Genomic DNA, 21,561 nt, shown 5'->3' on the forward strand with positions numbered 1-21,561 from the left:
TAAATGGTTAAATGTTGCTTGAATTATGAGTTCAGCCACGGAACGGATTCAACTCATATCTCTGGTTCTACTTTATTCTTATTGGGGTCTATTTCCAGCGGTGGATTAATACTGTTCTTCATGTCTTCGTTGTTATGGTGATGTTAACGCTACAGAAGCTTTCAGTGACGTCTCAGGTCCAGGTCAGAACTTCAAGCAGACGTCGGTGCAGGTTTGTTGGGGACACGTTTTCATGATAGCATGTTAGCATTAGCATCACAGCCTATCTGAGCCATTCTTTCAATCCCGTGGCTTCAGACGGTCGTTGGGGGATTGGTTGCTGCAGTTTCCTGAAGCCAGAGAACGAAGAGGAAAACTTTTCATTTTTACCGACTGTTTTTATTCTCTTTGAGGGTTTTTTTTCCCTCGATGCTCGACTGCAGGCGCCTCAGATCCTTCTCCTTTGGTTTGTTACCTCATCACAGATTTATCGATCAGCGTTTCTTCTGGAAGCTCTCAAGTTGTGTCCATTTCCAGAGCGATGAGTATGTTGATACCTTCAACAAGCGGTCTGTGGTTTAATTCATCCTCCATACGGGGCCTCGGTGGAGCGGGTGTGGACGCGTGGGCGGCTCCTGTCTGGATCTGGAGACCGGAAAACTGTCCAAATCTCCAAAGGCCGCCTTAATCCCTGGTCTCTGGTGTCGCACCGGCGGACGAGTCGTTTGTCAGACGTGAGGCAGGAAGTCAGAGGTTTCCCTCATTTCCCCTTTCAACCTGGTGGTGTGTTTCAGGGATCTTCGGGCAGAAGCTGGAGGAGACGGTGCGGTACGAGCGTCGCTATGGGAACAAGCTGGCCCCCATGCTGGTGGAGCAGTGTGTGGACTTCATCCGGCAGCGGGGGCTCCAGGAGGAGGGTCTGTTCCGCCTGCCGGGACAGGCCAACCTGGTGAAGGAGCTGCAGGACGCCTTCGACTGCGGGGAGAAGCCGTCTTTTGATTGGTGAGGAGGCCCCAAGACTCAAACGTAGATCCTGTGGGTGTTTCCCTCCGGGCGTTAGCGTCCTGAATCCTAAGCTTCTGTCTCGGCAGCAACACGGACGTCCACACCGTCGCCTCCCTGCTGAAGCTGTACCTCAGGGAGCTGCCGGAGCCCGTCGTGCCCTTCCAGAGGTACGACGACTTCCTGTCCTGCTCCAAGCTCCTCGGGAAAGACGACGAAACGGTGAGAAACCGGAGCACCAAAAGCTTCGCGGCTCCACGGAACGAAAACCCAAGAGCTGCGTCACATTTTAAACCTGAAGAAGAGGAGGTAGCCTTATCACTTTGTCTCTGGTCGTGTTGTAAACTCACCTTTTCATGCACGAACACGAGTCAGTTTGTTCTGGAACACGTGTGTCAAAGTCATGGCCCGGGACTCAAATGTGGCCCTTCACATCATTTTATGTGGCCCGCGAGAGCATAAAAGGTCAGTGTCTAAAAATAAATAGGTCAAAAGCGTGCTTTAACCAAAAACTACTTTTCCCACAATGCATTCAAACTCTGACAGAAACGTGAACAAAGTTAACGTCCTAACTTGTGTCTGATGTTATTTCTCTTTATTGATTGATAGTTTGATCCTTGATTGATGGAGTTCTGTGGGTTTAATAACCTGACAAATGAAAAGGATTTATGTTAGAACAGAGAAACAAACAAACATGTTTTTTCGGAGTAACTATAATGTTTGTAACTTGAATAATGTTTGTAACTAGAATAAGTAATATATTAAGAGTTATTTAGCATTAAGGAGTACGTAATGTTACGTTACACTGAGTTACATTTAGTTACATTTATTAGTTACATCTGGCCCTTTGAGGACAGACATTATGCTGATGTGTCCCTCAGTTTGACCCCCCTGATCTAGAACAAATGATTTTCTAGATGTGGTTTGTGCCTCCATATCTCTACATCTCTCCCGACTGATTATGGATCGATGGGATTGATTCTGGATTGGATCTGTTCTGGTGTTTCCCCCCCAGCAGGGCGTGAAGGAGCTGAGGAAGCTGGTTGAACGTCTACCTCCGGTGAACTACAACCTCCTCACGTACATCTGCAGGTACCGTCCATCGCCGGCGCCGCTCGTTCTCCGTCCGTCTCAAACGGCCAACGTGAAGCTTTTCACGTTTTTTTCCAGATTTCTGGATGAAGTCCAGTCGTATTCAGGAGTGAATAAAATGAGCGTCCAGAACCTGGCCACCGTGTTCGGGCCAAATATCCTGAGGCCAAAGGTCGAGGATCCGGTGGCGATCATGGAAGGTCAGTCGACGCCGGTCATGTCGGCGCCGCCTTCGATGGCGGCGTGAGCGTAACGCGAGCGTGTGCTCTCGTCTCCAGGTACCGTCCTGGTCCAGCAGCTGATGGCCGTTTTGATTGGTCGCCACGACGTGCTGTTCCCCCGCGGCGACGTCACCCCCGCCAACAACAAGGAGCACGTCAACAACAACAACATCGACCTGCGGCAGCGGCAAACCGCCGCCATCGATGCGGCGTCTCAGAACACGGAGAACAACAACGACACGCCGGCGGCGCGGCAGTGCGTGTGGGAGGCGCCCGACAACCGCCGCTCCCCGCGGCCCGCCAGCCCTCGTGATGGCGTCCAGGAACGGCTGGACGTCGCCCGCAGCCCCCCGCTGACCATCAAGAAGAATCCGGCGTTCGGTAAAGGTGGCGGCATCGTGACGAACGGCTCCTTTAGCTCCTCCCCCTCTTCGGACCCCAGTCAGGAAAAAAGCCAGACTTTACCAGCGCGGCGCGGCGGGGCGCTCAAAGCCTCCGGCACCAGGATGGGCACCGGCGGGGTCACCGGCGGCGGACACGGGACAGGGGTTGTCCGCATGGGCGTGTCCAGCACTGACTCGCTCACGGGGGCTCTGAACGCCCGGAATGGGGCGTGGCTACCGAACGGCGGCGTCACGTTACGCGAAAACAACAAAACGCGCGACTGCCTCAATGGGGACCCGACGGCGGCGCAGAACCGCCTGTCCACGTACGACAACGTCCAGTTGAACCAGCAGAACCACATCAACGCGCGTCTGAGCGGCGGCGGCGGCGGCGAGGACAAGCAGAGCGTCGACAGCGCCACCTGGTCCACCTCCTCCTGCGAGATCTCCCTCCCCGATAACTCCGCCTCCTGCCGCTCCTCCACCACCACCTACCCCGAGCAGGACTTCTACGGGGGCGGGTACGAGGAACCGGACGGCGGGCCCGATGGTGGAGGGGGAGGAGGAGAGCGGGAGGGCGGCGAGGGGAGCGGCGATGGGGTGGCGAGGAGCAGCCGAGGGGGCGACAGCAGCAACAGCAGCAGCGACGACAACAACAGCGACGCCGTCGCCGTAGGAAACAGAGGCGGTTGCCACGGCGCGCTGCACAGCCTGGTGGCCAGCCTGAAGCAGGAGATGCACAAGCAGAAGGCCGAGTACGAGACCCGCATCAGGAGGTAGGACCCGGAACAACGACCCCCAGCTGTTTCCATGGCGACCAGCATCAGGAGGTCGTCTTATTGTAGAACCTCGTGCCGATGCAGCTAAACATCCTTTCAACAAAAACAAATATGAACGCTCAAAACAAAACGTCTGATACAAATACTGGAGTCATAAAATCACTGGTAAACTGTTAAAAGCACGTGAAATAATTGTGCTGTACAATAAATCAGAATAAAACACATAATTTCATATTATTAATCCGTAGCAACCCCCGTGACCCCACAATGAGGAAGAAGCAGCTGAAGACGAGACGGAGACGTTTTTTCTGTACGATATTAAGAAATAAAATTGAATTGTTTGTCAGCTTAAAATAGATTAATATTAACCAAATATTATTAAAATTTAAATTAAATTAAAATTAAAACGCATTCATTAATAAGGTTCAGGACAGAACTGGGACTGTTTATGTACAGTTGATTCAAATCACGTCACGTCTCCTGGAACCCATTAGAGACGTTACCTGAGGTTCACCTGTGTTCCAGGTGTGAGCAGGTGTCCACACCTGCGTGATGTATATTCACAGAGCTCACTCTGACTCTGCCTTTCCCTCCTTTTCTAGCTTGGAGCAGCGGAACGCGGAGCTGGAGACGGAGATGGTGACCCTCCACGACGAGCTGGACCAGGAGAGGAAGAAGTACACCATGGCCGAGATCAAGCTGCGTAACGCCGAGCGCGCCAAGGACGACGCCGAGCGGCGCAACCAGATGCTGCAGACGGAGATGGAGCAGTTCTTCTCCACGTTCAGCGACCTCACCGCCACCACGGCGACCGCCGCCACGACGACCGACCCTCGCCGACCGGATCGCAACAACCCCATCTGGATACAGTGAGGGACGGGACGCGGGCCAACGGAATTATCATGAAACGGAAAGATGTGGAACGAGTAGAGAGGAGGTCTGGAGCTGCCTGTATAAAAACACGTCACCTGGAGTGACGTCATCCTGACTTTACCTGTAAATATTATTATTTAAACAGCTCACAGACTGGAGGACAGGCCGAGTACTCTGATTACTTGTGCACCTCGAGGGAAACATGCAGAAAAAAATGAGGGATTTTCATGTTGATCTGATATTTAAGCAGAATTATCCGTGTGATATTTTATATTAAGGCTCGTCTTTGCACTCGTGTGTGTGTTTGGGGGGCTCTGTGGGCGGTACCGACGGGCCGGTCTGTGCATCGTTTGAACCATCATACTGTAAATGTGCTCGTGCTTCTGCTGCTCTTTCATTCACCCCGTGACCAAAACAAGAGCATGTACTGTAAATACTTTAGAGATGACCTGAGAAGCTACTCGTCAGTCTGCACTGTGGCTCGTACGGAGGAGGACGTTTGGTAGCTCCTATAAAGTTATTATAAGACTTGCACGATCATCATTGGGAGTTGCGGTTGACCTCGAAGCCAATGAGATACCAGGTAGAAAATGTGGTATTTTTTGAATGTTTATCCACCTGATGCGACTGGTTTCATCCTTCATCCTCCAGCAGCACCGACCCGGTCTGTCAGGGTGAAACGGAGAGCACCGGGATGGGGCAACGTTTTCATCACAATACTTGACATTCAAAAGTACGATTAAAGAATTAATATGAATAAAAATGCATTTTCACTCCAGTCTTGTGTTATTTACTCTCTGTGTTGGTCATAGTTGTAGATTCTTTTATTTATAGATAGATATAAAGATTGATTTACTTTATTGATCCCAAACTGCGACATTCACATGTTAAAGCAGCATCAATAGACATAAAAAAAAAAGTTAAGAATAATATTGCGAAGAATAAATTTGAGAAGAACAAAATTTATTTACTGTTAAGACAAAGTCGAATATTATAATATATAAGTTATAAGTAATCATTTAGTCTACAGAACAATGAAATGGATGAAAGGCACCCGAGCTTTGCGAAGCTTCAACACTTGAGCAGTACCGGCTGGATCCTCGAGGTGGCGGTAGTGAGCCACTCCTCCGGACGACTACTACTGTTTTCTCAGCGTAGAAGAAGAGCTGACCGGCCGACAGTCAACATGGCGTTCACGTTTGGCGGCGCCACCGCCAACCTAGCGACAAGTAAGCTTTAATTTAGAAATAGTTTGACTGAAGCTGGACTGTGTTGCTCACATGTTGTCTTTAAACTCGTGAATGTTTTTAAACAGGTGTTTTAGTTTCTATTTTTATTTAAATCAGCGGGTACGAGCCGGCTAATGGCAGCCTGGTCCCTTCTGTCACCCATGTTTTAGCTAGCCGTGTAGTCCGGTTTGAACCGGCGATCACCGAAAACGTTAACGGGCTCCACTTTATCTGCTGAGGCTAGTGTTAGCCATGTATCCCGTTAAACACTGTCCCGTTAGCCCAGTGCTAGTGTTCACACACGTAAGCTAGCTAACGCTGCTAGGCTAACCCACAGCTGCTGCTGTCGCGTCGCCCTGACGACACTTTCTCTTTCCTTTGAAGACACTTCCGGGTTTTCATTCGGTTCGTTTGGCGCCAAAACGACAGCACCGACAGCCTTCGGGTTTGGAACTCCAGCCGCCACCACCACCGCCTCATCCGGATTCGGCAGTAAGTGCAGACCCCTCTACCCCCCACCACGAAACAGCAGCTGCTGATCTCATTGAAACCAAAATAAACACGAATATGTTGGGATACTATGACACGTTGACTTTTAATGTTTATTCTGTTGTATTTGAGTCTGGAGTAGTAACTCGAGATACGAGTTGAATCCGTTCCGTGAATGACCTGCAAGTCAAACAACATTTAACCATTTAAGATTCCTAAAAGCATTTTTATCAACCAATAGACATGCAGACTTCACCTGTCTGCGTGTTTAATTAATTATATATAAGTTCCATAAACAAAGATAAAGATCGAAAAGAAACACAAAAGTCACAAGAGCACACGAGCTACGTCTTTACTCCACCAACGAGAACGAGATCCGGTCTCACTGATGACGTATCCATCCGCCAACACGTGGTAAAGAACGAGATCCGGTCTCAGCGATGTCGTATCAATCCGCCAACACGCGGTAAAGAACGAGATCCGGTCTCACCGATGTCGTGTCCATCCGCCAACATGCGGTAAAGAACGAGATCCGGTCTCACCGATGTCGTATCCATCCGCCAACATGCGGTAAAGAACGAGATCCGGTCTCACTGAGGTTGTATCCATCCACCAACTAGCGGTGGTGTCCTGTAGGACGGCTCATATCTTAAACAATTCGTCTGGGGTGCAGCTCGTGTCTTGAGGTTCTACTTTAATGTGTACCAGGTGAACTAACCTGTGTTCGGTGCCCTTCTAGCTCTTACCGCCCCTGGTTTCGGGGCAGCCACTACCACTGCTGCTGCACCAGCCACAGGATTTGGTTTTGGCTCCACCAGCACTGGTAAGACTTCAAACACCACATCTGAACCTGCAGCCTGTTATTGTTGTTTTTTTGGTTTCAAGCTAATTTCCTGCAGTCAGTATTGATCCCGTGTTGGACCTGTTGTCTCTTAACTCCTCCGTGTCATTCTCTCTCTCTTGCCTGCCTCCACTGACTGCAGGATTTGGGGGGCTGGGAGCTGGAAGCACCACGGCTGGTGGGTTTAGTTTTGGGGGGTTTGGTTTAAATGCCAACCCAGCAGCAGTCAGCTTTAATGTGGGGTGCTTTGGTACGGCAACCACCACTGGCACAGTTTTCAGTTTTGGTAATAGCCTGGCTAGCACAGGTAGATGACCTTTGTGATCGATCAATCAGTCCAGTCTGTCTTTGAACACATTTCCCTCCATTGTCACACACATTCTGTGCAGTGATGAATCATCTCACACCATTTCTGTTTGTATCATCAAATCCACGTCTTGTTGTTTTCATGTGCATGAAGACAAATGATGGTTTGATTCCTGCAGAAGCCCCCCCCCCCACATCAGACAGATGAACAATGATCAAAATCTAGCTGTTGTTGTGTTAATCTTGGAATCTCAGTGGTGATTTTCTCTCCTACTGTGTCTCTCATTCTTTTATATCAACTGTTTTCCTCCATTATTCTCTTTCATAGTCGTCTTTTTCTCCTTTGTTGTAATTTAATTTTTATGGTCTTCTTTTCAGGTGCGTTCGGAGGCTTTGGGACGACCACAACGACTGCCGCCGCACCGGGGTCGACGTTTAGCTTTGCGGCTCCAGCTAACACCACGGGTATGGATTTAATTGTGTTCTTGTGTTTTTCACGCTGATTGATGTCTTGCTGATCGCCACACTCCTGTTTTAGGAGGCTTGTTCGGTAACACACAGAACAAAGGCTTCGGGTTCTCCTCTGGGCTGACCGCCGGGGCCACGACCGGGACAACGGGGTTTGGAGCTGGGTTAGGAACCACTGGCCTGGGGGGGTTTGGAGGCTTCGGTATCCAGCCGGCCCAGCAGCAGCAGCAAGGTGGGGGCTGATGTTAAAGATTATGTGGAACATTTATCATGTTTGTCCTTCATGGTGTCAGTCACATGTGTTTGGAAAGACAGCCAGCTCACCGGAACACAGGAAGTCCTCAAGATACGAACAACCGCTCTGTCATGTCTGACTACTGTAGTTCCCTTTTCTGCCACAACCCCTACAGAGCAGCGTAACATCAACACCCCATAGATTCAGATTTCATGTGTCATGTTAACATGACACATGTGCATCTTCTGCAGCGTTTCCTCCTCCTTTTCTCCATTGTGGGTTCGTTTCTGAGCGGGAAACAAACCCATGGATTAAGGATTAAAGCTGGGCTTAGCCTCTACACCCCCCAGGAGAAAATTCATTCAGCAGAGGTGTTAAAGTTACATTACGGTACAACAGAATTTTATTATTATGGGTTGTTTTAATGTCCTGTAATTGTTTCTGGTCAGTCTGAGTGAATAGAACTTGAGTATTTAAGTAGTAATGACATTACTTTAGTATTTAGAGCAGTAATTTCTTGTATGACCTCAGATGGAGATTAGAGACCACTTACAGACAATTCATTTTACCAACAGCCTCTCTGGACCAGTTGTGTTTAAGTTGAGGACTACCTATTAATGGCTGGTGACTTTCTGATTGGCTCATCCTGCTGGAGTCAATCAGGGTTGTGGTTCTTGTTGATTTCTCTCACTGCGTCGTGCGACCAGCAGGCTGGTTGAAGCTGCTGTTCCTCTGTTGACCCAGCAGAGGGCAGCAGCAGCTCTCTGCCCCGATGGCATCACCCAACCAGCAGCCAAGGAGGAATCAGACCTCAGTTAGAGCTTCTCAAATTAGAGCGCTATTGGCGGCTGTCCCTTCAGTATAGAATCATTCAATTTTTTATTCTCATGACGATGGATAGAAACAAACTGAAGGACTTGGATCGTCCGTCCTCTAACGCCCCCCCTCCGTCCCGCTGCCGCCAGGTTTGTTCGGCCAGCAGGCACAGCAGCCGGGTCAGAACCAGGCCACCCAGCTGTTCCAGCAGGCCACCGCCCTGTCGGCGCTCAACCTGCTGGGAGACGAACGCAACTCCATCCTGGTGAAATGGAACCAGCTGCAGGCCTACTGGGGCACCGGGAAGGGTTACTACAGCAACAACAACCCCCCCGTGGAGTTCACCCAGGAGAACCCATTCTGCAGGTTCAAGGTAACGCCGGTTATGGGGAGCATTTGAGACGGGGTGGTTTGACTTCCAACCCCCCCACCGTGTGTGTTTCCCTCCCCAGGCGGTGGGCTACAGCTGCGTCCCGGTGAGTAAAGACGAGGACGGATTCGTGGTGTTGATCCTGAACAAAAAGGAAGCTGACGTGCGAGCCCAGCAGCAGCAGCTGGTGGAGTCCCTCCACAAGATCCTGGGGAGTAACCAGACGCTCTCCGTCAACGTGGACGGGGTCAAAGCCCTGCCCAACGACCAGTGAGTGCCCCCCCCCCCCTGTAGCAGCAGCTGACCCGACCAGAAACAGACCAATGACGCGGTTGGGTTCTGTTTCCTCCAGGACGGAGGTGATCATCTACCTGGTGGAGCGTTCTCCTAACGGCACCTCCAAGCGGATCCCCTCCACCACGCTCTTCAACTTCCTGGAGCAGGCCAACATCAAGGTGCAGCTCACGCAGATGGGCGTGGCCATGTCCGTCACGCGGACGGAGCTGTCCCTGACGCAGCTGAAGCAGCTGCTGCAGAATGCCCCCGCAGGTGAAGCGTCACGCCCAACATCCTCTCGCCCAGTTCGGTTTCTCTACGTCATGGTAACCACACGTCTCTTCCAACAGGAGTGGACCCCATCATCTGGGAGCAGGCCAAGGTGGACAACCCGGAACCAGAGAAGTAAGTCATTCGGACCGTCCAACCCGGTCACTGCTGGAGAACCTCAACATCTTCATTTCCTCCAGATCCAGATCCATTTCCTGTCTTCTTGTCCTCACCACTGTCTCTAAACTTTGAAATTCAGGTTGAACAAGACAGTCAGAGACTGCAACATCCTGCGACACCCCAGAATTCAACATTTTACCCTGACCTACACATTTTTGTGCCTCTGGCTTCCTGAAAACGTTATTTTATTTTTTTTGTGATCAGGTTTCAGAGATGTGTACCTAAAAAGGTTTACAGTGCGCCCTCGTTCCTCGTGGTTCATCTCATTATTTACAGTAATTTAAATATTAATGAACCCCCCCCATACTGGTATTAAACCACCTTCTATCTGTGTTACCTTTAAAACACTCTGATAGACTGTTTAAAGCACTTTGTGTCTCAAGGAAGTCCGAGACTCACGCAACGTAGCGCACTTCCTGATGCTGTCAGCCAATAGAATGCGCGTACAGTATCACGTGACTGCCGACCAAAAATCCACGATGAGGTGGAGTTGCGAATGTTGATGCACGAATGCGTGGGGGCGTACTGTATTAACCTCACATGTGACATGCAGGATAAACACGTGTTGGATTTATTTTCATAAATCTTTCTGTCGTTTGGGCGTCTGAGGGTTTCTCCTTCTCACATTTTGTTTTAACTGGTTTTGTGTGTTCCAGGTTAATCCCAGTACCGATGGTGGGTTTTAAAGAGCTGCTCCGCCGGCTGCAGATCCAGGAGCAGATGACCAAACAGCACAAGACCCGAGTGGACGTAAGTCTGTCCTGCTGGTGGACTGGGGGTGGACAGGGGGGGTTATGGCGTCTCTACATAATCAACATGATTGTGTCAAGGCCAGAGGACACAGGTGTCCGCCTCACGCCTGCTGCCAGCAGGTTATTTACTGCTGCTGCTGCTAGAAATCCAGCTGTGGGGCTTTAAACTGAACAACCAGCTCTTCTTAGCATGAAATACGTCTTCCAGACATGTGGGTACGCTGAGTAAATTACCCAGAAAGCCTCAAAACAGGGATTTGTGAGGTAAATCTGCAGCGTAGAGGGGAATTCTTCCTTGTTTCCACTCTGACACTCGTCTGGATTTCCAGATCATCTCCAGCGACATCAGCGAGCTGCAGAAGAACCAGGCCACCAGGGTGGCCAAGATCGCCCAGTACAAGAGGAAGCTGATGGATCTGTCCCACAGAGCGCTGCAGGTACCAACACTCCCTCCCCCCACCAGCGTCTGTCTCCTCTTTACGGTTTTGGGTCCAGGATTTATCCTGTGTCCTCCTCCTCCTCGCTGTTTTCCTGGCAGGTTCTGATCAAACAGGAGATGCAGAGGAAAAGCGGCTACGCCATCCAGGTGGACGAGGAGCATCTCCGCGTGCAGCTGGACACCATCCAGTCTGAACTGGACGCCCCCACGCAGTTCAAGGTGAGGCTGAGGAAGCCAGCAGCGTGTGTGGCTGCGTTTCCACGGCTGCAGGGTTTTATGTTCCATCTGTTCCACCACAGAATGAATTCAGTTCAAACCAGTTCAACTCAAAACCGTTGTGTGAATATTTCCCTCACTTGAATATTGTTTAGAAAGAAGAGGAAAGAAAAAAAACTGGCTTTATTAAACCCCTGTGGGGAAGTCACCTTTACACTCAGACCACACATATAAGTTAGACACGCGTACAAATACAGTATATATCATGTACAGGCCCCTGAAACACACACACAGCCCCCAGTTAGCACAAGGGGAGGCAGATTGACGGACAGCAACTACACGGTGCGCCCCAAAAGAGCAGCTTGTAAGGGAGACGGTGCCTTGCTCAAGGGCGACTCGGCAGTGATCGGGAGGTGAGCCGACGCCTCCTGCTGTCAGCTCACACTCCAAAGATAGCTGAGCGGGAATCAAACCGCCAATCTGATTATAGGACGACCTGCTCTACCGCTGAGAGACTCGCCCTGGCAGCGTCGTAGTTTAGATATGTTGTGTGTTTTGTTTTTGACTTATTTAATTTATTATTACTGTTAATAATAATATTACTATTACTATTACTATTATTATATCTGTGGGGCCTATTCTTGTATATTTCTGGGTTGTTGTTTTTTTAATAAAGGCACTAAAGGAGCAGCACTCCTAATGTCATTGTTTTTCACTGTTTTTCATACGATGACAATAAAGGCCATTCTATTCTACTCTATTTCATTCTCTTTTTCCTTTTCTAGTCTTTATTATTTTTTACTTTCCTTTTTGTTCCTGTTCCTGTTGCCTGATTCTGGAATTCTTTCCTAATCCTCATTCATTTAAAGATGGAGTTTTATTTAAATCAACCAAACCATGTTGTTTACCTTCTAATGTGTTGTAAACATGTTGCGTTACTTGTGTTTAGCCTTTATCTCCGCATTAGCGCACCCGGCCCCCACGTTAAATGGATATTTTACAGCCTTTTGTCTGTTCTGTACCTCCAGGGCCGGCTGAACGAACTAATGTCCCAGATCCGGATGCAGAACCACTTCGGGGCGGTGCGTTCAGAGGAGCGCTACAGCGTCGACGCTGACCTGCTCAGAGAGATCAAACAGGTGAGACGGCGTTTGCTCAGAACTCGTGGCGTCGAGCCGTTTTCACGGACTGACCCCCCCACGTTTCTCCCCTCCAGCACCTGAAACAGCAGCAGGAAGGCCTGAGTCACCTGATCACCGTCATCAAAGACGACCTGGAGGACATCAAGCTCATCGAACACGGGCTCAGCGACAGCGGCCACCTGAGGGGGGGCGGCGTCCTGAGCTGAGGCGGCGTCCCATCAGGCACATCCGTCACTTCCTATCGTGAGCTCGCCGTTCTGTCCGGTCCATCGTCGGCACGTCCCGACACAACTGAGGTTAATCCTTCCATCTGAACGGAAGCGTGGGCTAATAATAATCCAATCAGATTATGGATCAGATGATGAACGTGACCGACACTCAAACAAGTTGTTGTTCTGACTGAATACTTTGTAAATATGTTTGTATTTCTTTTTATGCTGTTTTAATAAAAATAAATTGGACTTAAATTGAAAACTCCATTCGTCTCCCACATGTTTTTAGGGAATTGTGGTCGTTCTATCGTTTCGTTATGGAGTCGTTTCCCACGTCTCATCAAAGTAGGGCTTGAGCTGAGAGGATTCCTGTCCAGGATCCCAGACACTTCCCCACACCTCCATAAGTACCAACCAGCTCTAAGGAAAAACAAAGTGATCCAGATCGAGTCTTTAATGACTAACGTCTATCTGTACAGACGGCTAAACCGAAAAACACTAATCAGCAAAACGCAAGCATCAGAATCAGCCTGTTTTGGATCAAGATGAAAGAAAATGTCAAAAAATAAAACAGATTCAAGTGAAAAGAAATCCTGAATGATATGGGATTGATCTGGATCCAGACCTTCCAGATGTGTTGAGTTTTATTCCTGCTGACAATGTGGAGGTAAGAACAGTCAGGAAACAGAGGTAGAACATCTATGTTCACAGAACCCTGATGGGATTCACTCATGAGATTACCAAGTGGTTCAGCTTCTGGACCAGACTCTCAGGTATGAGCAGAAAGGTCCACCAGCCGGAAGGCCTCCAGAAACTCGTTGATATCGATGTTCCCGTCTTTGTTGAAGTCGATGCTTTGGGCCAGGTCTGTGATGGCCTTGTCGGTGATCTCCATCTGAAGGTGAGAGCTCAGGAGTTTCCAGGTCTGATGGAACTCCTCAAAGGAGATCAAACCTGGAAGCAAACAGGAATTGGTTTCTCATTGGTTTCTAATTCTCACGCTCTTTGTTGACTCAGTAATGAGTAATCCTCTGAGGTGGAGAAGTCCAGATTGAAATTAAGGTGCGCTAACAGCAAAGCTAGGCGAAACAAAGACGTGGATCTGGTTTTGGGAATCCAGGTCCAGCTGCCGACTCACCTGAGTGATCGGCATCAATGATTCTGAAGATGGTTTCCAGGTCTGAGTGATGTTTGTACATCGTCTCCAGGATGCTGTGGTCTGAAGTCTGAAGTGGGAGAGACGATCAAATCAATCGGGTGCGTGTCCAATTGAGAGGAAGAGGATGAGGAAGAAAGACTGACCTCCAGTCTGGCCTCAGTGATGGAGAACTCCTTCATCCACTGCTGATAGTCCATCATACCCGACTGGGTGCTCCTGATGAGTTGGGGGCGCAGGACCCTCCAGGGCAGACCCAGATTCAGGACTCTCTCGGTGGCGCGGGCCCAGTGCGGGAGGGAGATCAGCCCTGATAGGAAGCCAGGTGGTCATTGTCACATCCACACCGTCAACACGGGTCAGACCTGGTCTCTCTAGGTTCTACCTGTGTTGTCGGGGTCCAACTCCTGGAACGCACTCATGAGGTCGGATTTGTGAACGAACAGCTGCTCCCTCAGCGCTCGCAGAGCCGACCTCTCCGTACGGCCGACGCTGCCGAGAGACAACGCTTTTACTCCTGGTTGGATCCACAAGACGGAACTTTGTGGAACGTTCAGCTGTTCTTGTGTTTTCCGGTGTACCTTTGTCTCAGGGTCAGCTCTCTGCTCGTCCTGCTGGCCTGGTACTGGACAAAGTGGGGGATGAGATCATGGCCCATTCTTATATAGGCTCCTCTGTTGCTGCCGACCTCATAGTAGTTGGACGCAGAAAATATAGTCAGCACCTGATGCAAAAGGAAAAGCCGATCAATCCCAAAATCCCAGCCGGCGGACGTGTCCTCTTGTGAGGTGCCAGTCCCTAGGGGGTTTGGACTTTTGTGCTCACCATGCGGTTGTGGCAGAACTCGTAGCCCTCCTGTTTGCACTCATGGGAGCGGATGAGGAGCTGCAGGTCGTGTTTTCCCAGCACCTCTTTGGTGACATCTGGCCCCCAGTAGCAGCCGCCGCCTCGCACTTCATTGGGGACGCAGCCGTTCTGGGGCATTGGGTCGCTCCACAAGACATCCACTATCTGGGTGGTAATGACAGCAATCAGGTTCATCTTAAAACTTGTCCAACACCTCATACCTTCGGGTCGCTCACCTGCTTCCAGTCTTGCTCATCGGTCTCAGTGGTTTCTCCGCTCTCCGGGTCAGAGTCAGAGTCCGAATTGATCAGCTCTATGTAGGACTGGTCAAACCCAGCTAATCTGCGCCTCCTTTTCAGTTCCTCCTCAAGTGACCGGTTGAGTTGACCAATCATGGGCTGGTTGTGGAAGGAGCGGCGAGGGAGGTCCTGTTTGTGAGCCGAGGCGTAACTGTTGTAAGTCAGGGAACACGCTCGGCGCCGGCTTTCACTTGATCCGCCGGTCTTGACGTTGGACGCCAACTTGGGAGGCCTGAGAGCGGACACATACTGAAAACACCCAAAAACACGCATGTTAAATCCCCTTACCTTTATACTCATGGGGAGTAATGGACGGTCTTCACGATGACCTCTCTTACTTTGTGCCGGTCTACTCTGGCCATCACGTCCAGGTCCGTCGTGTCAGAAATGCCTCCATGAACAATCAGCACCTTGTGGTCAATCAGCGTGGCCAGAGGCAACCAGCTGAAGATCTTCTGCAGCAGCTTCAGGATCTTCTTACCATGAACCTGGAGTCATAATGGAAGGATTAGAGACAGTGGTGAGACAGAGACAAAGTCAGAGAGAGCAGACTCTGATGGTTTGGACACGTCCAGAGGAGAGATGGTGAGGATGGAGCTACCAGGAAAGAGGGCAAGAGGAAGACCAAAGAGAAGGTGGATGGATGTAGTGAGGAAGACGTGAGGGCAGTTGGTGTTGAAGAGGAGGATGAAGAAGATAGGGTGACATGGAAATCCTTTTATGCTAAAATACTAATTGGATTTGAATCAGTTCAGATGCACTGTTTGTTTGGAGCTAATTGTTAAGCTAACTGCAGTAGCTTTGTTGTTGTGAGCATTTAGCATTCCGATGAGACTCAGCCTGCAGAGCCAGACGTTGAGAATGAAACAACAGAGATATCTGTCACCCAAGCTACAGGGAGGCGGACGTGCTGAATCAGCGTTCTGCTGGCACAGAAACTTTCCTCTGGATCCGACACATTAATGGATGTCAGACGATACAGTGTGAAGCTTCATCTGACAAGTTCAGGCCTGAACAAGGTAAAAATGTCCATTGAAGCTACTTTTGTCTCCCTTCAGGCCTCCTTCCAAAGTTAAACTTTGAAACATAGGCCTACACTTCCTGTCATCAAAGACTGACCTCCAGTTCCATCTGGAAGATGTAGGACTGCCATGTTTTAATGCACTAATTAGAATTCTTTATTGTCACTCACTGCTGAGAGAGAAAAAACACAACCCACCCTGTATTTTCCCAAAACTTCCTTAGTGAAGCCGTATCTGTGGAAAGAAACACAACGAACAACCAGATCATTTGCCTTGAGATCGGGAGGTTGAACGCAAACAAAGAAGAGGTCACGGAACAGGGTAGAACCTGTTACCTCAGGTTGATGATGTGGTCCTCGTGGTTCCCCCTGTTCAGATGGACGTCATTGGGATAGACGAGCAGGAATCCGAACAGGATGAGCAGGATCTCTAGGGAGTTCTTCCCGCGATCCACAAAGTCTCCGTTGAAGACGTAGGGCTTCTCGGAGGACGGCAAACCGTTCTGGATGGCGAACTAAAGGTGACTAATGTGACATCCCGGTGTGATGGGAATAACCTAATGTTGTGAATACCTTATAGAATATCAGCAGCAGGTCCTCCAGGTGTCCATGTAGATCTCCTACATTAAGAACATGAATGTCAGCGACAGGGTGAAAGCAACGAGAATCAGAATTCTCTGTGAAAGCTGTGTGTTTGCTACCACATATGGTAATCTCCTTGGTGTGGCAGGCGGAGACGTGATTGATATTCGGAAGGATTCTTAGAAGTCTCCAAGTCTCTCCAAGAAGCTGCAGAACATATCGAGCATGGAGCTGCTACTGGGGGAAAAAAGTATGAATCACCTGCCGACAGGGTAGGAGCCGCCACGGCTTTGGCTCTGATGACCTCGCGCTCTGCCTGTGGACCTACTTGTTTGTGCTTGAAGGCCTCCACCAGCTTAGAGACCCCACAGTAGGTCATGGGGAAGGTCGGGCGGGGGCCGCCGTAGCTCTCGGGTACCTCAATGCTCTTGTAGCAGAGGTACGTCTCCCATTCTGCGTTGAAGCAGATCTCGTTCTTACGGAAGATGTGGGATATCAGGTTTCCTACGTCAGGCGCCAAGAGGGAAGGAAAGATAGGCGGCCTAGTGTTAGCTCGTGTTAGCTTGTGTTAGTGCTCGCCAGAAAGATAATGAAACCTGCGGTGGGTCAAGCAGGAGTCGGTCTTACGTTGGCTGCTGGCTGGGGTGAAGTGGTCCATCAAGAAGCCAAAGAAGTGGTAGAGCTTCAGACAGGGGACAGATTGGACTTTAAGGTTCAGTCGTCCAAGTTGTTCATCCACTGGTTATTGATACTGATATTGATTATTGACCTCACCTTGATCTGGTCTTGCTCCCCTGCATATTCAATAGACTGGAAGATGTTCCAGGTGCACCTGCGCCTCATCTCCAGCCGGGCCACATACTGCCGATACCAGCGCTGGATCAGGAGGGCCGCCCGGATCGCTTAACATAAAACAGGAAGTCATGGGTCAGAACTGCACTCCTCTTCTTTTACCTCTATCTCTACCACTACCTCTACGTCTATCTCTACCTCTACCTCTATCTCTATCTCTATCTCTATCTCTATCTCTATCTCTAACTCTACCTCTACCTCTACCTCTATCTCTATCTCTATCTCTATCTCTATCTCTATCTCTATCTCTGTCTCTATCTCTATCTCTATCTCTATCTCTATCTCTATCTCTAACTCTACCTCTACCTCTACCTCTACCTCTACCTCTATCTCTACCTCTTCTCTACCGGTACAATCATTCACTTCCCCACATTGACACAGGAAGACTCACCAGTGGCGGCTTTGGCGTGAGCAGTGGAATTGAAATGCAGACGTTATAGAACCTTTATTCTCATGTATTTTTTTTGCAAAAAATGGGATGGAACACATATTTACCTGGAACTGAGATGCTCACTGGAAAAAAACAAAAAAAGACAAATCATAAGGAACAAATTAGAAACATCTCTGAGACATTTCCCGAGCGGTTTCTTGAGCGGTTCCGATAAAGGACGCACCTTTGTCACATTTCTTCAGCTGTGGGTGCGATTTTCCCATGCCGCATCCCATCGTCCCGTTCCCCCGTCAAAGACAAAGATACTTTCATGTGAGACTCCACATCTGGGACGTCTGACCTTGTCCTCACCACCTGGGATTATGAATACAGTAATCCCTCGTTATTCGCGTTAATGCGAAAAATTAGTAACAAACTACTTATTTCATTATTTACAGTAATTTAAACATTTATGAACCCTCCCCATACTGATATTAAACCACCTTCTATCTGTACTACTGTAATGGAAATTTGTATTGTGTGTGTCCTGATTTGACTCTTATCATGTCATTACTGAGAACTTGCTTCAAAACCTCTCCATGCAACTGCTGGGCTAAGTCACATCTTAGTTTGTTTGGACAAAGAGGTCACAGCAGGTCACAGCCCATCCAACCAGATGGAGAACCAAAGGAGAACCGATGGAGAGGAGATGGAGACCTGTTTTCAGTCAAGGTGTAAGATGTTTTATGGGTGCATGAAAGCCTTTAAATTACATTCCGATGTGTAATAAAGATCTCTTAGTTTTCTTAGTTTTGGTGTGATAGGTTTGGTGCATTCCAAAGGTGTAAGGTCTCCTGATACAGATGGTTTACGAGTGCGTGAAAGCTTCCTACACTGCATTCTCGAGGGTGGTGATGTTTATTCCTCAGCGGGGGGTACCACCAAAAGGAGGGCTGCCTGAGAGCTGGAACTGGCCATTCCTGCTCGCATGCAGGCCTTTCTTCTTAAAAGGTATAAAAGGTGAGGAGTTTCAGTCTCAAGTAGAGAGAAAGAAAGTAAGAAGAGAGTAAGAGAGCGAAAGGGAGTAAGACTCAAGAAGAAGTGAGAAAGAAGGTAATAGAGAGAAAGATAGGAAGATAGAGAGAGTCAGCTGCGGGTTACAGACGGACGCCCAGCCTGGTTGAAGCTACTCTGCCTGGGTTGTAGGCTCTCCTTCCCTGTGTCAAGGTAAGAGGCCAAGCATATTTGGAATGCCACCATATATTGCCTTAGCTCAACCAACTATTTGTTTGTTTCTGTGCTCTGTGGGGAATTAAACTACAAGTTTATTCTAGCACCATAGAATTGTTTCTGTGCTCTGTGGGGAATTAAACTACAAGTTTATTCGAGTATCATAGAATTGTTTCTGTGCTCTGTGGGGAATTAAACTACAAGTTTATTCGAGCATCATAGAATTTGTTTGTTTGCATTGCTATGCGCTGCGGGGACTAAACGACACATTTGGTCTAGCATCATAGAGGTCTTTTGACTTATTGTTTGTTTGTTGTTTGTACGTATTGTTTCTTAATATCTCTATTCTCTGCGTGTAATAAATCACACATTTATTATAGCCCTAGAGGAGTGGCTTGATTCATTGTGTGAGTGAGTTTTCTGTGTACCCACCTCCTACGAACCTCTTTATTCAAGTTTTTCACAAAACAACTACCTTTTCCCCACACTCTGAGAGACTGTTTAAAGCACTTTTAAATGAAAGACAAGTGTTTCTTTAATACACGAACAGTATCATGTGACTAGCTATGTCAGGGACATTCTTCCTGCTAAATTAGATTTGCTAATTCTCAATTCTTATAAATTTCAAGCCCATCCCAAATACAGATTTGCATTTTACTGCACACAAATGTTCACCTTCTAGCTACCTTCTAGACTTCATCCCTTCTTGGCCCCCTGCAATCCAGGAAGGATCATCACCCCCTGTGACTGGGCTTGTTTAGGGTCGGTGACATGTCCCTCAATGCATTCACAATCCTTTTGATTGAGGCCATCGGAAAATCATATCAAACCCAAAACGGCACATTGACTCTGAGAACTTTAATGCAAAAATTTCTCACTCCTACTAAAAATCTGCGATGTAGGGAAGCTGTGCATCTTTAAGCTCAAACATGCGAGAAAATACTGTATAAAAGTTTAACAGTTTGTCCTATTTCATGTCTTCACGAGTTTTTATGGTATTAGAAAAATGTGAAAACAGAAACATGTTGCTTTCAGTAAACGGAGGTTGTCCAATATGACACATAACCGGTTACTTTGATGTCTAAAGGGTATATTTGAACTAAAAGAAGCACCTGATTGGCCCAAAGCACCCTTACCTGACCAGGTTAGCGTTTTCTCTCCACCTCTTCTCACTTCATCTGCATCTTTAAATGAAGTTGGTTATTTGAAAATTTTCCATCAACACTTTTTACATTTAGCAGAAGTGTAAATGGACGTGTCTTTATGGGAGGTGCAGCTCAGGTCCAGGAGGACATGAGGTGGTGTGGCCAGGGTGTTGGGCGGGTCTAGTGTCCAACACAACAACAAGATGAGACTGGATTAGGATTAAACCTTACTACGACTGGCACCTAAAATGAATTAAGGGATGAGGGCTCTGATAAAGGGCAGACGCGTTTTCTGAAAAGGGCTTTGTGTCGGTCGGTGTTATTTCATCACTGGTCATTCATTCAGGTAAACCTGGGTGGTTACCGACCCTCAAGGACAGCAGGAACATTTTGAAGATTGAGACGATGTGAGCGGCAATATTTTCCTCAGTGTTCCATCATCCATCCATCCTTTATACATTTACTAGAAGTATTTTCATAAGTTATGATTCTAAATACAGTACAGACACAGATGTGAATTATTTTATCTTTATAATAAAGTCCAAATGTCTGCTCTTTATTCTTATCCCCTTTCTTGTCCTGATTCTTAGATTTATTTATGCTTATCTACTGAACATTTATTGTACAGTAACATGATATTATGTGCTTTCAAAGTGATCTTCACAGTGCAGTATTTTTGGTGGACAAACGTTAAGTTCAGAGAAATGACGTTTTCTTGGTATTCTTGGTATTTTCTTGGTATTTTTTTCTTTGAAAAGCAACGTAAAATCACAGCGACTGAACTCCAAATGACCTGAACCTGTATTTTATTTATTATGTGTTGTTTTAATATCCTTTAATTGTTTCTGGTCAGTCTGAGGGAATAGAACTTCAGTATTTAGAGTATTAATGACATTTAAAAGACCTCAGATGGAGATTACAGATTGAAATTGAATAAATAACAACTTACAAACAATTCATCTTACAAACAATCTCTAGGAACCAGTTGTGTTTGTAGGTTGAGGACTGTTGGAATTCTGATGGGGTCTTGACCGACTCTTTATTCTGCAGAACCAACAATCTTTCATGAGTGACTTGAACAGACAGAAACCTCCAGCAGAGCCTAGATTGTAGGTGGGCGGAGCCTCTACTTGACCTGCACGGGCCACTGACCCCCTGCATGATACCATATTCTGTATGAATGTATGGCTGTATTGTTTAATTTCTGCCACAAGGGGGCAGAAAGAAAAAAACAAAAAACAAAAGAAGAAGGTCTTTGTTTCTTTAATGCAGATTTGCATCATTTAATTTAAGATGGAGCATTTCTGACCTCTATTAACACCAACAAGATGTTAATAGAGGTCAGATGTTTGTGCGAAAAGGTCATAGCACCTAAATCATTTCATTCTATTATCACTTTATTATGTAAAACAAGAAAAACGACTAAATCTGACGTGCTTTCTCCATCAGGACTATCACTGGATGAACCCCAGGTTCAACTCTGAGCTGAG

The 21,561-nt window shown here is 47.9% G+C and overlaps 3 protein-coding genes across 13 annotated transcripts in view; 2 read left to right on the forward strand and 1 right to left on the reverse strand.

Annotated features, from left to right (window-relative positions):
* Positions 1 to 5,096, forward strand: part of arhgap24 (Rho GTPase activating protein 24) — a 28,945-nt gene extending 23,849 nt beyond the window's left edge. For 6 of the 9 annotated variants that reach the window (XM_068334231.1, XM_068334233.1, XM_068334232.1 and 3 more), the window contains 6 exons: positions 774 to 981; positions 1,071 to 1,290; positions 1,997 to 2,073; positions 2,152 to 2,273; positions 2,352 to 3,453; positions 4,059 to 5,096. In XM_068334231.1, the coding sequence (XP_068190332.1) occupies positions 774 to 981; positions 1,071 to 1,290; positions 1,997 to 2,073; positions 2,152 to 2,273; positions 2,352 to 3,453; positions 4,059 to 4,329 (2,000 nt within the window). In that variant the 3' untranslated portion in view covers positions 4,330 to 5,096. The remainder of the gene's footprint in view (positions 1 to 773; positions 982 to 1,070; positions 1,291 to 1,996; positions 2,074 to 2,151; positions 2,274 to 2,351; positions 3,454 to 4,058) is intronic. The other 3 variants (XM_068334234.1, XM_068334235.1, XM_068334236.1) reach the window with 3 other exon arrangements.
* A 398-nt stretch (positions 5,097 to 5,494) lies between these two features.
* nup54 (nucleoporin 54) lies at positions 5,495 to 12,964 on the forward strand. 2 transcript variants are annotated; one of them, XM_068334073.1, is made up of 15 exons: positions 5,495 to 5,558; positions 5,943 to 6,050; positions 6,787 to 6,870; positions 7,031 to 7,066; positions 7,573 to 7,659; positions 7,733 to 7,894; positions 8,863 to 9,086; positions 9,166 to 9,353; positions 9,436 to 9,632; positions 9,710 to 9,764; positions 10,466 to 10,559; positions 10,891 to 10,998; positions 11,100 to 11,219; positions 12,245 to 12,355; positions 12,433 to 12,964. In XM_068334073.1, exons 1-15 carry the CDS (start codon positions 5,516 to 5,518, stop codon positions 12,562 to 12,564), a joined length of 1,749 nt encoding a protein of 582 aa, XP_068190174.1. In that variant the 5' UTR covers positions 5,495 to 5,515; the 3' UTR covers positions 12,565 to 12,964. The 2 variants fall into 2 exon arrangements, with proteins under 2 accessions (XP_068190174.1, XP_068190175.1); XM_068334074.1 differs by lacking the exon at positions 7,031 to 7,066.
* A 171-nt stretch (positions 12,965 to 13,135) lies between these two features.
* LOC137608056 (serine/threonine-protein phosphatase with EF-hands 2-like) lies at positions 13,136 to 20,249 on the reverse strand. 2 transcript variants are annotated; one of them, XM_068334071.1, is made up of 18 exons: positions 20,063 to 20,249; positions 17,941 to 18,071; positions 17,822 to 17,839; positions 17,249 to 17,376; positions 17,102 to 17,156; positions 16,803 to 16,978; positions 16,594 to 16,708; positions 16,466 to 16,512; positions 16,229 to 16,395; positions 16,091 to 16,127; positions 15,210 to 15,359; positions 14,809 to 15,120; positions 14,552 to 14,737; positions 14,308 to 14,450; positions 14,112 to 14,218; positions 13,873 to 14,036; positions 13,709 to 13,796; positions 13,136 to 13,524 (listed from the first exon to the last, which is right to left on the reverse strand). In XM_068334071.1, the coding sequence occupies exons 2-18, from the start codon at positions 17,990 to 17,992 to the stop codon at positions 13,340 to 13,342; spliced, it is 2,130 nt and encodes a 709-aa protein (XP_068190172.1). In that variant the 5' UTR covers positions 17,993 to 18,071; positions 20,063 to 20,249; the 3' UTR covers positions 13,136 to 13,339. The 2 variants fall into 2 exon arrangements, with proteins under 2 accessions (XP_068190172.1, XP_068190173.1); XM_068334072.1 differs by lacking the exon at positions 20,063 to 20,249 and having other exon boundaries at positions 16,466 to 16,708; positions 17,718 to 17,839.
* Between the last annotated feature and the right edge of the window lie 1,312 nt (positions 20,250 to 21,561).

Source organism: Antennarius striatus, chromosome 15, assembly GCF_040054535.1.
Source record: "Antennarius striatus isolate MH-2024 chromosome 15, ASM4005453v1, whole genome shotgun sequence".
NCBI classification, from domain to species: domain Eukaryota; kingdom Metazoa; phylum Chordata; class Actinopteri; order Lophiiformes; family Antennariidae; genus Antennarius; species Antennarius striatus.

Excerpts from the sequence above, each read along its gene's own strand:
- nup54 (XM_068334073.1), top strand. The coding sequence starts at position 5,516 with ATGGCGTTCACGTTTGGCGGCGCCACCGCCAACCTAGCGACAA. Across the intron at positions 7,067-7,572 it reads AGCTGGAAGCACCACGGCTG|GTGCGTTCGGAGGCTTTGGG; the intron begins GTGGGTTTAGTT and ends TCTTCTTTTCAG. Across the intron at positions 9,633-9,709 it reads GCTGCAGAATGCCCCCGCAG|GAGTGGACCCCATCATCTGG; the intron begins GTGAAGCGTCAC and ends CTCTTCCAACAG.
- LOC137608056 (XM_068334071.1), bottom strand. The coding sequence starts at position 17,992 with ATGGGATGCGGCATGGGAAAATCGCACCCACAGCTGAAGAAATGTGAC. Across the intron at positions 16,128-16,228 it reads GACCACATCATCAACCTGAG|ATACGGCTTCACTAAGGAAG; the intron begins GTAACAGGTTCT and ends TTCTTTCCACAG. Across the intron at positions 15,360-16,090 it reads AAGTTTTGGGAAAATACAGG|GTTCATGGTAAGAAGATCCT; the intron begins GTGGGTTGTGTT and ends TTATGACTCCAG.